Source organism: Malania oleifera, chromosome 9 (assembly GCF_029873635.1).
Source record: "Malania oleifera isolate guangnan ecotype guangnan chromosome 9, ASM2987363v1, whole genome shotgun sequence".
NCBI classification, from domain to species: Eukaryota; Viridiplantae; Streptophyta; class Magnoliopsida; order Santalales; family Ximeniaceae; genus Malania; species Malania oleifera.
Window position 1 is genome coordinate 91900733 of NC_080425.1, and position 15548 is coordinate 91916280.

The following is a 15548-nucleotide window of genomic DNA, read 5'->3' on the forward strand; positions in this document are numbered from 1 at the left end:
TACCGAATGAAATATCGAAAAAACCAGATCTTACCTCAGACAGCTACCACCATACAAAAGGTTATATTTTATAAAAGCATACTCTTCTGAAGTAGTATCCAGACCATTTCCAACTAGAATATCCATTGTTTCCTGAATGTCTTGGCCAGCATCTGTAACCTTAATATGTCCAGCTACACAGCAGGATAGTCTGACATTTCTAATCGTTGTACTCCGGAACTTCCACTGCTTTGGATTCAGTAGACTCTCCACATGAGAAGGATCATTCCAGTCAGCCATTAATATATTGCGTCGCACTGTAACTACCAATTCATTATAAGTTTTTGCATGTTCTTCAGTGAAATTGAGGAATGTCACTTTCTTGATGCATGGAGGTATTGTTTGCAGATCTATCTTTCTAGCACTAATCATGCACCTGTGAAGCAACTGCAACAAACGTGACCGACCTTCATCCATCTCTGCTTCAAATGGCCTAAGAATGCCAGCTTCCCAGGACTTCTGACTCAGACCATAAGCTTCCTCACGAAGGAACTTCAGCATAGGTTGAAGTTGAGACAGTTGGTTATTGGGGGTGTTGGGAGTGGGAGTTCCAGTTAATATCCAACGATATGAAGCTGTTAGTGAGACAGCCATTTGTAATTTGTTTGTCAAGGCTAGACTTGAGCCAAGGGTGTGCCCTTCATCTAAGATGACTCTAAGCCAGTGCACTTGCATCAGAACACTTCTCTTGCGGGGTCCCCACTCCACACTTAAACGATTAAATGTAGTTATAACAACATCATAGTCCCAAGCTAAATTGTGTGCACTTGGCTTTCTATAATCATTCCATAAGAAAATCCTCAACTGGCCAGGTCTAACATTCCTTTCAATTTGAGTTTTCCAATGATCAACAAGATTTGAAGGAACAACAACCAGGGTTGCTCTTGACAAATACAACCTGAACGTGTCAAGTGGCTCACAGAGAGCGATTCTAAGAGCAGGCAAATCAAAGACCAAGTTGTTAAGAGTTTGAGGATAATACCATCTGCTAACACCCTTTTCAACTCTTCCAATGAGACCAAAAGCTTGAAATATCCTATGGAACCCATGCACATCTCCACTAGATAATATTCGAGTGTCCCAAACAGGACGTACCAAACCAACTGTTTCCATTTCTGAGAGTTGGTTGGGAGAAAGTTTAGCCAACCAAGTTAAAGCCTTCTTTGTTTCAGAATCCATCAGTGCATAATGCTCCTTGAGCACACTGGTGAAAAAAGACACATTTTGCTCTAATCCACCAGAGGTCCCTTTGGTGTAAAATCCTGGTAAGTATGTAATGGACTGTCGACGATCCCAAGATTCTTCTGGAACACTACAACTCTGATACAAGGGATCAGTGTTCATACTACAAAACCATGCTCCAGTAGCATCTGCAATAGCAGTGTCTGCAAGCTTCCGCCATTTGCGACAAGCATCACACTGAACCCAAGTATCATTATATTCAGTATGATCTGCAGCATCCTTCTTGGCCTTCTTGCAACTGTGTGATGATCCAATTGGCATACCAAGTCGCTTGTCCAAAGATGCATGCCTTGTGCCAATTGAACCATTAGTCAATTTTTTGCTAACCTTCCTTTTTGAAAATCCAGATGCTCCTTCATAGGAATAAAGAAGATTTCTCTTGATGCAACTCAAGCCCCTGGTACACCGAACCACACCAGCTGCTGGCATAGATTGTGGAGCTGAGGATGTAGTCTTTTTACCAGGACATGAACCAGCAGATCTTGCAATATTCCCATCAAAATCCATTAACCTGGATCTTTTAGACACTGGAGTAAATTTATCTAAAGATAACTGCCCCCTTCGAGCATTCTGGCCCAAAATCCTTTTCCCTAAAAACATGTTACCACTGTTGACATTATGACTACTGAGCTCATAATAGCCACATTTCTGGTCTGCATTATGCATGCACCAGAAAACTTCTGCACCATCTGGTGGGTCAGCCAATGCTCCTTGCGTCTTTAGAATAAGGGAGAGAGCAGTAATGGTCTTACCTAAACCAGGTTCATCACAAAACATTCCCCCACGGAAATCTCTAATTGTTGGAACTATGCCAGTGAATATGTCACCAGAAACAGTATTTATATAAAAGGCAAACCCATCTTCAGTTAAAAAGTCCATGTACAAAGGATGTGGCAAAACTTCAGCAGTCCGCTCACGCTGTAACATCCACTCAACTGCTGTCTGCTGATGAGGAAAAAGTTTAAGCTTCATACATGGCATAATTGACACGGCCAAGGATCTTAGATGGCGACAGGTTGTGGCCACCCTGACAAGATCTGTCGGACCAAGTGCAGTGAGAATATTAATCAAAACATCGTCAGACACCACCCAAATGCCAGATCTGCAAGAGGGATCTTCTGGTTTTACTCTTGAACAATCAAGGTTTCCCTTCTTTTCCATGGTAGGTAGACTCTTAAAAATTTCATGGAGTTCAAATAGCTTATTACTAGAAGAACCATAGGTGTTGCAGTGAAGCTTACATTCAAGAACATGGCAATCAGAAATATTCCAAATGCTCTTATTAGATCCATTAGCGTAACTGCAACACACTCCATTACTAACGAGCAGTGAACTTCTCTCTTTCCAGTCGCAACTGCAGATAATGTTCTCTAACTGCGTCAGAAAGGCACACTTATAAATGGGCAAGTAAATTTTAAATTAATAATTTAATTTAAAGGGTACTTGCTCAATGCATCAATATAATGAAAACATTGAAAAGCCTAAAAGAATTTGTCAAATGAAGCCCACTGTACCTAGTAGGCTAGTACAACAATTATTTGCAAGCACCATCAATACGCAATGTTTATGTGATGTAGGTAATTCATTCATCAATATATGGAAGGGGTCATTACACACAATATTACATCATTTTTCACTTGTTTGTTGTCATTTGGGTCACTTATTAGGTAGTTTTCTATTTCTTTGTGTCGTCCAAAGAAAGCAAACCATACCTTGTATAAATGTTGGAAGCTACCATTTTTTCCCTTATCAGTGAAGTATCCTACCTTGAATTTGCATGCACGCAATTATGATTGTTAACTCTCTCATTTGCACCCTTGCAGGACGTCAAACGGGCAACATGCAAGCTTAGTTTGATCATGGAGACACATGAAAGCCTCACATCCCCCTGCCAATTCTAGAGAGTCAAGGCTTGGCAAGCTTGAACTAAAGTTCATTAATGGAGTTTGGACTCATGAGTCTTTTCATAGGCTACTTAAGCGCCCACCACGTCAGTTTGACCAGTGTGCCGACACCCCATTGGAATCCAACAAATTGTCTCTTACCAGAATTCCTCTTCCCTGAAAAGATACAAGCATTCTTTTCCATCCCAATTCCAGAGAAAACTGCGATAAATCCAACAAATCCACAAGACTAAACCATCATCAATCTTCCTAAAACCTGTAAAGGAATGTAATAATTCCTCCATCGAATCTAGGCAAACCCAATTCTTTTCCAAAAAACAGCAAATAACTTTCTGCAAATCCCCCAAGAGAAAGAGGAACGCAAAATTCAATGCAATGTAGGTTTTGATCTATCAAAACACAAGAAACAACCATCCCAAGGTAATGTACAGCCTTCCAACAAAACTAACAAAGACAAGAGTTCTCCAACTGCCCATCATTTAGAGGCCTAAAGGCCTACAAATGTGGAAATCTCAAGAAGTGTTAAATCCATTTGAACTAAGAAGGAAGCAATGACAATATCCTGCACAAAAGAGAGATGATATAAACGAGTAAAACAAATGGAACGCACATAATTCTCTGCCCAAGCATCTTACCAAAAATGGATTGGAGACCCATCGCCCACAACAAATTCTATTTAAGGAATAATCAAAGGATAAATCTGACAATACTCTTCCAAGAACTATAATTTCAACATCTTAAACCCGAATTTCTATCCCATCTATTAGGATGTAATCCAAATTTACTTTACATAACTTTATGCAAAAGGGAGTTCCCCTCGATGGGAAAACACCACAACCATTTACATAATAAGGCAGTGTTTTAAGACACAAAATTTCCAAGACCCAAACCACCCTCCTTAAATCCACAATCTCCTAACAAATCAAATTACCCGTGAACAAAGGAAATCTCTCATTACTTTCTCAATTTTTCCTAGCTACCGCTACTCAAATTCTTAAAAAGGTCAAATAATAAAGAGGGATACTAGAGAAACAAGCATGAATAATGGTGATACAACCACAAGAAAATAAAGCACCTTTCCACCCATCCAAATGCATAGACACCCTATCGATTACTAGATCCAAAAACCCAACAAGCCTAGGGTTAGCCTCCAATAGAACTCCTAAATAAGACAAAGGCCACACAAGAATGCCACCCCAAACTAAGGAAGCTAACGTCAAAGACTTTACACTACTAAGATTAATAGTAGCAATCCACTCTTCCCCAATTTGTTTTTAAAACCAAAACCTTCTCAAAAATCTAAAGAATTGTAAGACCATTCAAACAAGATCTCTATGATCATCTAGGGAAAATATAATATTATCAACAAACTGAAGATGAGAAACAATCAGCCCCTCTCAACCCACCTCAATCCCTTTCACATAATCTCTATGTCTATTAACCTACTCAAACATCAACAACGATAACAAACAAAAAAGGAAATGAGGACCCCCTTGCCTAACACCTCTCAAGGCTTTAACACTCCTTAGAATCCTATTCTGCTAATAATGACTGAATAGGAAAAATATGACAGACACCCCCTCATCCAACCCTGTGATCTTATCCCAAGTGTCCTAGCTAACCCTATCATAAGCCTTTTCAAAATTCAATTTAAATATAGTTCTCCCTTTTTATTCCTCTTATGAACACCCTCCACTACTTCATTAGCCACCAAAACAGCATTTGACAATCTTTCTTCCCAAATGGGAATTCCTATCACTTCACTCAACCTATCTGCAAGCACTTTTGCAGCAATTTTAACACTTGTAACTAGATTGATAAGTCGAGAATAACAACTTTTGAAGCCCAATCCTTCTTGGACGGTAAAGTAATGGAAGTTGAATTGCTGCTTACTGCCTAAGACTCATTAAAATAGAATTCATAAAAACCTTCATCAGATAACCACGTCTAAACAACCCTAAAAGAAAGTCATAGTAAAACCATTTGGTCCCAAGCCTAATCCCTATCCATATTCCATAACAAACACTATTTATTTGTTATGTTATTGTTATTATTGGTTTTTAATTTATAATTGTTATTCACTACTAGAAAATATTATTATTTTTGTTTTCTTTCATTATTATGATTATTATCACATAAGTAGCTGTTGTTACTGCTCTTTTATAGTATTATTATTTGTACATTACAAGATTCTACTTACTATTGTTATGATTACATAATCAAGGGTATTCTAATAATCTTATTGATATGACATTTAATAACATAAAATACAAATGCCAAGCCAAACAACATAGTCCTAATGAGCAAATCAAACAAAAATAGGCTAGTGAAATAAGTGATTTCAAGAAAGCATTTAGGATAACCCAATCAAAAGCCTTTTTAAGCATTCAAGCTCAAATCATTATTTAATAAAAAGAAAAAGAGGGGGGAGGGTGGGCAAGCTTGCACTTGGCGTGGATCAATTAGATAAGAGTTCAGTGCTTGCCAGTCCAGTCCCGCAGGTGCTTTGATGTAATAATTCAATGTATATTCATCAATCTAACAGGAAAAACAAAATATTGATTAAGTTACACAATGTCATATGTTTGAACATCTTGACTTGAAGCCCTAAATAAGACGGATACATTGGTTGGTTGGTTAGAAACATATAGATAGAAAAAATTGAGGGATCAAATCATGAAAGCACTCGTGTAGTTGATAAAGCAGTGTGCCATCACTAAATATTGTCGTTGAAATTGCAATGCAGTGGGTACCATTGAAATTGACAAACACATAGATGCGTCCGTGCTCAAAAGCTTATACAAAGACAAAAGGATGGCTTCAAAAATCAATTGCAGAATGAATCCAACAATAAACCCAACCTTAAATGCCTGAATAGAGCACCAGCGGTCGACCCAGATTTTGGAAACTGCCAACCGTACCACAGAGCGATGGGGAGATAAACGTCAATCAGCAACACCACTCTTACTTCCCCATTCTCACCATTCGCAACCCCAACGATTCTAGCAACAATTCTCAAACACTTATGCAACATCAGAGCGTGAAGCTGATGCACCACACTCACACTCCCCTTCACCATCCCAATACTCCTCCTCCGCCAATTCCTCGGCGCTATACTCTTCCTCCCCTCCCCACTCTCTCCCTCCACCCCATCACATTTGCCCGCACCCTTCCAACCGACTGGGGACAACACCGCGCCGCTTTCGGCCCTGAAACCGACCTCTGATCCGTCCCCAAAGATGACACAAAGCGCGCCAAAGCCGAGGTCTTTGAACGGATCGATTCCATCATCGCTTTCCGTCGAATTGAACGAGAGAACAGCGCGCAAGAAGCCGCACAGCTTGTGGTCCGGAACCGAGTCTTCCTCCATAGGATAAAATCACATTGCAGACGCTGCGAGTGCGGCGAGGGTTTCTAAATCTTAGGGTTATAGAATTTTAGTTAGGGTTTCGATGAATGGCTAGGGTTTGGACTTTGAATCTGCTGAGATTGGTAAGCTTCGTAGAGGGAAACGGAGAAGACGATGTCGGAACGCGAGAGAGAGAGAGAGAGAGAGAGAGAGAGAGAGAGAGGACAAATAGCGAGGAGAGTTGTTGGGTCGTGAAATTGAGGTTTGTGGAGCCCAGGAAAAAGGTTCTAATGGGCCTGCCGTAAATCCAAAACAATGGGCCTTGTAAGTGGACTTTGACTTTACTTTTTTTTTTTAACTAGTTTTTATTTTCTTTTTTATTTTAAATTTTTATTAGTGAATTGAATGTTGGCACAACATGGGCACCTTTTTGACTTATGTTATCTTTATTTTTTATATAAATTGATCTTAGTAAAATTATTAAATGATTTGATTTTTCCTTAAAAGATAAATAATTTTAATTTTCTTTATAATATTTTTTGATAAGAAGAAGAAACACAGAAAAAAAGACTTATTATTTGGTTCATCAAGTGAAGACATTACCAACATCACCCACATAATTAATTTTTTTAAAGAAGAATAAAATTTAACCGAATCAAAGATATGTCTTCCCCATTTGACTATATTATTTCCAAACATGTTAAAAAAATTGAATATAAGCATTTAGTGCATTTAATAAATTTATTTCTTTATAAACATTTTAAATAAGAAAATGGAGAGCTTGTACTTTAATGCCTTTTCATTTTTATTTTTTATTTTTGCTTTTAGAAAGAAAAAAAGATTTTGTCTGAAGAAAGGGGGACTAGGGGGTGGCGGCTCGTTAGTGCACCCTTATGATTATTATTTTTTAAAAAGTAAATATAAAATAAAACTATATGTAGTATGTTTAATTATTAAATTTACCTTTGTATGTTTTAATTATTAATAAAAATATGTATAATTAATTTTATTTTTATAAACCTATACCATTAGTTAAGGTAACATTGTTATTTAAGGGTCACCCGATGTTACTATCAAAAATTAGAGAAATGAAAACCATAAACAAAATTAATAAAAAACAGCAATATATTTGGTTAACATTTATAAAACTAATACAAAATAAAATTTTAATTTAAAAAATAGTCATTTTTATTTTTAAATCAAAATATTATAAATATATTATTAAGTAACAAAATTATAAATAATACACATTAAAATTTATTATAATTATTTTTCTTCCAAATTTACTTTATAATAAAAATTTTATTAGACATAAAAATTAAAAAATAGTAAAAGTATTTTGTAATTAATTTTTTTTATTATTATTATTTAAAATTTATGTATAAATTTCTTATCATTATATTTAAATTCATATGTTCATTTAATTCTAATTTTAAATGAATAATTTAATTCAAAAAATTATTTCTAAATATTAAATTTTTTTATAACAATTTGTCGAAATAACTAAAAATCATAAAATCTAGTTTTCAGTTTTTTAACAAATAATTAAAAATTAATAATAAAAATAAAAAACTAACAATAAAAACAAACGTATTTATATAATGTATTTTTTCACTATAGAAACACAGAAACTAAAAACAGAAAAATAACAACGATACCAAACAAACCCTAAACCTATATTGTTTTCTCTCATTATTCTTAAAATGTCATTTTCTTACAAGTTCAAATTTAAAAAAATAAATTAAAAATACCAACTAATGATTACAACAACAACAACAAAACCAAGCCTTAATCCCACTAAGTGGGGTCGATTATATGAATCATTTTCCGTCAATTTATGCGATCATGGACCATTTCTTTTGATAAATTCAAAGATATTAAATCCTTACTCCCTATCTCCTCCCAAGTTATTTTAGGTTTACCCTTACTCCTTCTACTGCCCTCCACAGTAACTAAGTCACTCTTCCTCACAGGTGCACTATAAGGCCTACATTGCAACTAATGATTAATTAGTAAATTTATATTATTTGAAAAAAATTACGCACAACTCCCTATCATCTCTAATAGGCCTAAAAATTTTAAATTTTGGATTGTGAACACATACATAACTATATACACAACATTATGCTAAATGTTATTCGTACAATCACCAAATTGGTTCAACCCATTTAGTGATTAAATTTTTAAAACACAATATACCTTTTATAATTTTAATTATTTTCTAAGCCATATCAAGACTCCACGAATAAAGTAGAAGAAAATAAATTTTTACATCATCAATATTAAAAGTCACCAACATTTTTTATTTATGTTTTTATCTGCTTTTCTAAGCTATAACCTTCCACGGACAAACTAAAAAGGAAAATATCGATCCATGCATCACTAACAGTGCCAAAGCTTAGGACTGAAATCAATATTAAATTTTTTTGTTTGAGAAAATAAAATTAAAGAAGAATTTGTTTTACTATTCTTTGAAAAATATAAAATATAATTTAGGTTTTGAGAACTAAGAGAATAGTTACTCCTTATATATTCCTAATTATTTCATTCAAAATGTAACATGAAACAAATAAACATCCCTACCATGGAATTACGAAATAGTTATTCCCTATCCATACCCTATTATAGACTCATGAAAAATTTCACATTATTATTTACTTTATACTAACATAATTTCTTGCATAACTAATTGTAACTAACCTATTAAAATTAATATATAATATATTAATTTTAATAGGTTAGTTACAATTAGTTATATAAAAAATTATATTATTACTATTATTATAAAATAAACAACAACGTAAAACATTTTATGACTCCACACTAAGGAGTGGAGAAGGAATAGTTTCTCCCATTGTCATCGTAGGGATATCTATTCATTTTTTATTACATGTTGAATGAAATAATTAGAAATATATGAAAAATAACTATTCTCTTAACTAGTAAAATTTAAACCATATTCCATCCTATTTCAATGAATAGTTATTCCGCTGAACCAAACGAGGGAATGAAAATTTATTTAATATAATTAGAAAAAGTTCAATAACTAAATAACAATGGCATGCCAAATCAAAATTTTATTCTCAAATTTACTGAGACTTATTTTCTCTCTCAATTTGAATAATAGCCCAACTAAACATCCAAAAAAAAAAAAAAAGCTCATATTGTCCTTTCCCCAATGCTCTCCATATTCCAAGCAAAGCCTTAATGAATGCAATCATCAAATTATGCATGTTTACTATTGTTTGAGAACAAAGTTTAATGGTAGATTCTTCATTTTAAAAAATCTATAAGATTAACAAAAGGTTTCTATGGTTTAAACTAGATGTATTAACTAGATATAGAATCAGACAGCTGCAATGATACTAGAGCTAGAAAAAATGTCACAACAATTATGATAAGGAAACAATATTTGAAGAAGAAAACCTTGAAACCAAACCAGACACACGAATGTATGAATGACAGCAGATGCCACATAACAACCTGTAGATACAATGATAATTAATTATGAATAAATTCCATTAAAAGTCCATGCAGTTTTGTTGAATTTAACTCCTTAAAGTTTTAATTGCAATATAGATTCTTTGTTTTTATGATGTCTCCAAGTAAGAAATTGGACAAGCACAAAGTCTCTCAAAAATTAATTGAAGAACAAGAGCATATGCACTAGAATGGATTATATATAATATATAAAAGGGGCAAATTTTTAGACCTAATGGAAGAGTTGCATCTTTATTTAACAATCCCGGCAGGGTTTCCCTTCTTCAGCTCCCTTGAGGTCTGTTTGGAATTTGAGCATCAAGGAATTACAACATGACAAAGAAAATAGGATTTTCCTTAACCTGTGCATAGACCAATCTATTATCCACATATAGGAGAGAAATTACCATGATTGGAATTTTCAAATAATATAGTTTAGATTGATCAGTACCTTACTCAAGCTTACCACCAATAAATGATCTGCAGCCATGTATGATTAGCTCCCCAAAAAAGAGTCTTCTGAATAATTAATACACAGGAATTGGTTGATGGTACAAAATTTGAAGTTGAAACTAAAGACGGGGATTGCCAAGTGTATACACAAGAAGAAAGGTCTGCAGGAAAAATTTCCATAAAATCCAAAAGATTAATATGTTATGCAATAAGTTACCATTTGAAACTTGAAAAATGTGTGGAAAAAGAAAAAGAAAAAAAAAGATAGAATTACCTTTTTCCAGGTCGGTCACAAAAACAAAAGGGGAAATAAATTATATATGGTAAATCAACAAATAAAATATTTATTATCTGTGTCATTAACCTTTTATTTTTAAAATATTTTAATCATGTTTAAACAAAACTTCGTTTTTAGTAATATTTGATATAGAGAAAATATATAATGAAAAGTCTATTTCCTTATCTATTTTCTTTTTCTTACCATTGAGCCTAAGTGGATTTTTTGTTTCTGTTGTCATCATCTCTTTCCATTCAAAAGCCCTTCTACTTCATTACTCAAAATGCACCAATATGTTTACTAAGGAGCCAGCTTCCACAAACTTTCAGAGCCATTCCCACAACTCTCAAACTCCAGCACATAAGCATGGAGAGAACAAAATTTCTACACCAAACCATTGCCAGATCTGCTCTGGAGCTCCCTCGCATCGATGCAATGGAACTACAATTTACAAGAGATTTGCGCTTCCTGCCAGCTCCTTACACAAGAAACACCAATGGACAGAGATAGCTCCTCACATGAAGAATGCTACTTTCTTGGCTGTTAAAAATCTCCAAACAGCTTTCCACAGAAGAGAAGTCATGAAGCCAAAAGGGCAACTTCAGTGAAGCAAACGGCATCAGCAAGCATCCAGTAGCACTCAAAGAAGATTTCTTTCACACATTAACACAAACAATTAACAGAGTTCACAATTCATTCAGTAACACTGCCAGCATAGTCTAGCTGATATTTTTCCTATTAAAATCCCTCATTTTTCACTCCAACCTGCTCCAAAATGACCTTCATAGGCCTCTCAAATCATAATCTTTGAATCCCTCACAGGCCATTCAACAAAGACCCAAAAAACTTAAACCATCCCCTCAGATCCACAGAAATACTCTCCATTCATCTCCATTAAAGATGTAAGGCGTACAGATAATGGCTCCTTAAACCCAAAAAATGAGTGCTCAATATCTACCAAAAACCAGTGAACAAGCCTTGTGACTTGTGCTGCAATTGCAGGAACCAAACTCAATTTTTTCCTTTGTACAACCAAACAATGTTTTCCTGTCTAATCCTAGGATATTGTCTCTTTGCACATTCACCCTGGAGATTTTAATAATGCAGCTTCAGTAGCATAAATAATTGCAATTTAGCAATTAAGCAGACACACAATAGGATACATGCAGAAAATCAGTTCACAACAAGCACTTTAATTTAAAAGGATTTTAAAAGATCGAGGGAGAATAGAAACAACATGAGAAAATAGGTCAGACGAAAGACACTTAAAACGCCAACATTGCACAACAAGAAGTCATATCATACAAAAACACCTTAACTGCTGTTCATATATGCTATATGCTTATATATGGAACCAGACAAGCCATTCTTGAAGCCTAATTAAATGCATGTGCGTGTAAAATTTCAAGTATGCAAAAAATGCAATCATAGCTATAGGATTCCCAATCCAACTTACTATTACGAGTAGGAGCAGAGCAAGTGATACAAATTTGGTGCATAATTTGTATTAAAATATTTCATGAGTCAAGCAAAAGATTCAAAAATGTGCATTTGATCTTTTGAAACTCACCATGAACTTCACTCAAGTTCAAACTTATACCATCTAAAAGGAACACAATAAATTACGATTTGGGGCAACAATTCCAAAGTCATTTCTTTTCTAAGAGGGGATGTTAGAACTCCAAATTCAGGTTCATTAGGTCAAAATCTAGGCTCAGGAAGAATTAACACAATTCAAAACTGTTGGTATCAATTGCTATATCACCTTCTATTCATCACTTTTATCATTATTGAGTTGACTGAGTGTGTTACCATACAATAAAACATTTCACATAAAAACTATTATATTTCAATGCAATTTTTCTTCCAATTATTTACATCCATTGTCTCTTAGTTAACTACACAAACCAAATAAGAGCCCTTTGTACATATTGTATGTCATCTCTTCGGATTTAGCTTAAAAAACCTTCATTCGAGGATATTCACTTCTACAAATGTTTTTTTTATCAGTAATATCTACTTCAGCAAACAATTATCATACGCACTAAACCACTCAATGATAGTAACGTGGACGAGTAGACTAACAATCCCCTAATAACAGGAAGAGAAAACTTCTCAATACTTACCATAGATTCTTGCTCCTCATAATCATTTTGTGAGACCAAAGCCTTCATGCATCATTAACCCAAGGCTTGCATATAATCAAGCTTATCTTGAAAATCTCAGCAAAACATGGCTACTATATATTTCCCTGCTGATACCAAACTCAAAATAGTATAGAAATTGTAATATCAGTTCCTTCAAAATATTAAAAAAGTAGAAAAACAAGAAAAAAAAAAAGCTGCGGCCACTGTAAATTCATAATCAATCTCGTCATTCCATGCTAACTAAAAATGTAAACTTCTGGACATAAATAATGAAAAAAGTAGAAGAAGGGAAAAACATAAATCAAAATGACACAGACAACCCTCCTTTCTGTGTAGAGGGAAAAACAGCAGTTTAGAGATTACAGTGGACAGTAGTAAAATGGAAGAACAAATTCTAAGAAGTGACAAAAGTTAAACAAAAATTCAATTTACCACATTTCAAAATAAAAATGACAATCAACCAAATATATAACCCTTCCAAATTCCACCTAGCTCTCAAATTGAAATTAATTTTTTTAAAAGTAAATAAACACCAGTAGCTCAAGACCATTTTGCATCACTCATTGCTTTCTCTTTTGTTTGAACTCTCTTCTCAACACATGGTCAAAATCCCACGTTCCCAATTTAATGATACCACACAGGAACCTAGCTTATTGTGATCTAAATGCGGCGCTTCTTTCGGAGCCTACATCCATTGTGAGGACGTCGAGTTGTGTCTTCAATGTACACAATTGGGTTTTGATCACTTCTAGAATTTGAATAACCATCTTTCCAGCTCAAAATTGCTAGTCTTTTCCTTTTAAAGTGAGTAAACCCATTCACCTTCATTACAACTGACTTCACTCCAAGTTCCCTTGTACGCCGCCCAACAAATTCTGCAGTGGCTTCAGCAGCATACCGAGAAACTTTTCCCCCACCTTGCAGTTCCTTCAAGTGTCCTGAGGATGCCCAGGCTTTTGTATTACCCTTTGAATCCGTCACGTTGATAAAAGTATTATTACGGAGCATCTTTATATGAACAATATCAGCATTTGTTTCTGTTACATGCTGAGTAAATTGAGAACTTCCTCTGATATCCTTACCACTTTCCTCTATAATTCCCTTCACAAAATTCATGGGCCGAAAATTATTCCTCCTCTCAAAATGTTTAGGACTTTCCGAATGTATCAAACGTCGAAATATTGTCGCATAGGGAAGAGAAACATTTTCTTTCGTGTTCAGATTACCCAACTTCATCTCCAGAGTACCCGAAAATCTCCACACATTTTTTGCAACATTCCAAGGATCACCTGCAAAAGCCATAATTTTCATCACTCATATTTTCAAGACAAACCATAATTCTCCATCCCAAACACATAATTTCCTGCACAAAATTTCTCAACTGTCCCTATAACAAGCAATGAAGTGAATAGACTCCACCCGGCAGACTTGATTTCTTCCTTACAACCATTTTCCCAGCGATTCAACATATATGTACAATATAGCCTTTACATTGCAAAGATATTCAACAAAATACGCATATTACCAGTCTCAGTTAGCATTTTTTTTTTTTTTTTTTCATTTTGAAGCAAAATTGCACAAGCCCCTTTTGTGGCGGAGCAAGCATATTGAAAACTCATAATACCTAGTCCATTTGGCTGCCGAGAAAATGGGAATACTATATAACAAAAGAATAAGATCTCGGTACTTATGTTTTGCACTAATTTTTTCTCTTAAATTTGAACAACGGTACACAAACACATATTTTCGCGTGGCTACGAAACATATTTCTTGGCAGCCAAACAAAACGGAAACGAGAACTTGCCTGAAAAGACGCCGTTTTTCCGGGGGATTTCCGAGAACAGCGAGAGGGCTTTAAAGGATGGAAGAAGCGATCTCATGTCAGCCGGATTGAAGATGCCGGGAGCTGGAACAGACAACCCAGAAGGACAGTGGGATCGAATCGAGGACTGTCGGGTCTGCTCTAATAGGGTTTTGTTAAGTTTTGACTTCGTTACAGAGAAAGAGAGGAAGCGCAGAGATGGAGGAGCGAGGGAGAGAGATCGAGAAGCTTGGCGCAAGCAGAAAGAAAAATGCATTTTCTAGGGTTTTTTGCGGGGCTCTGGGTTGGATTGTTCTCTGCAACCTGGGGCATCTAAGTTCTATGCCATGGCCGTCAGTGACTCAGTAGCAGCAGGGTTAAAAAAAATTTATAACTTGTTTTTCTTTAAAGAAAAATAAAATCGTTCTCAATATGAGAAACGCGAGAGTGATGAAGAAGACCGTTTCATTTTCTATTTTTAGATATTAAAAAAATTATATATATATATATATATATATATATATATATACCATTTTTTATTTTTAAATTATTCCTTTAAAAAATAGAAAATAAATTTTAAAATTATAAGAATACATTTATTTTTATTTGTAGATTTTTAAATAATTAAATAATTACAAGCTGATTTCCAAATTTTTAAAGTTATATCAAAATTACAATTTTTGAAAATAATAAAATTATTCTAATTTTCTATATAAATTTAGAGACTTAAAAATTAAGGTGGTATTTTTAAATTATGTGAAAATTAATAATAAAAATTAAAACTATTTTTCACAAGTGAAGAAAGATAAAATTATTAAAATAATTATAGTTTTTCTGTAAATTTAAAAAACTAAAA

General features: G+C 34.4%; 2 protein-coding genes across 9 annotated transcripts in view; both read right to left on the reverse strand.

Annotated features, from left to right (window-relative positions):
- The window catches only part of LOC131164004 (F-box protein At3g54460), a 28119-nt gene extending 15061 nt beyond the window's left edge, over window positions 1-13058 (reverse strand). For 3 of the 8 annotated variants that reach the window (XR_009139195.1, XM_058120884.1, XM_058120886.1), the window contains exons 1-2: window positions 6047-6743; window positions 35-2635 (exon numbers count right to left, since the gene is read on the reverse strand). Coding sequence is in view for 6 of the 8 variants with exons in the window: in XM_058120884.1 (XP_057976867.1) it covers window positions 35-2635; window positions 6047-6555 (3110 nt within the window). In the remaining 2 variants the exon portion in view is untranslated. Of the gene's footprint in view, window positions 1-34; window positions 2656-6046; window positions 6788-10465; window positions 10629-12870 lie in introns of those variants that run through there. The other 5 variants (XM_058120889.1, XM_058120887.1, XR_009139194.1 and 2 more) reach the window with 5 other exon arrangements.
- Window positions 13059-13198: 140 nt separating this feature from the next.
- On the reverse strand, window positions 13199-15165 carry LOC131164005 (small ribosomal subunit protein uS11m). The gene is made up of 2 exons (XM_058120890.1): window positions 14696-15165; window positions 13199-14180 (listed from the first exon to the last, which is right to left on the reverse strand). The coding sequence occupies exons 1-2, from the start codon at window positions 14967-14969 to the stop codon at window positions 13552-13554; spliced, it is 903 nt and encodes a 300-aa protein (XP_057976873.1). The 5' UTR covers window positions 14970-15165; the 3' UTR covers window positions 13199-13551.
- Between the last annotated feature and the right edge of the window lie 383 nt (window positions 15166-15548).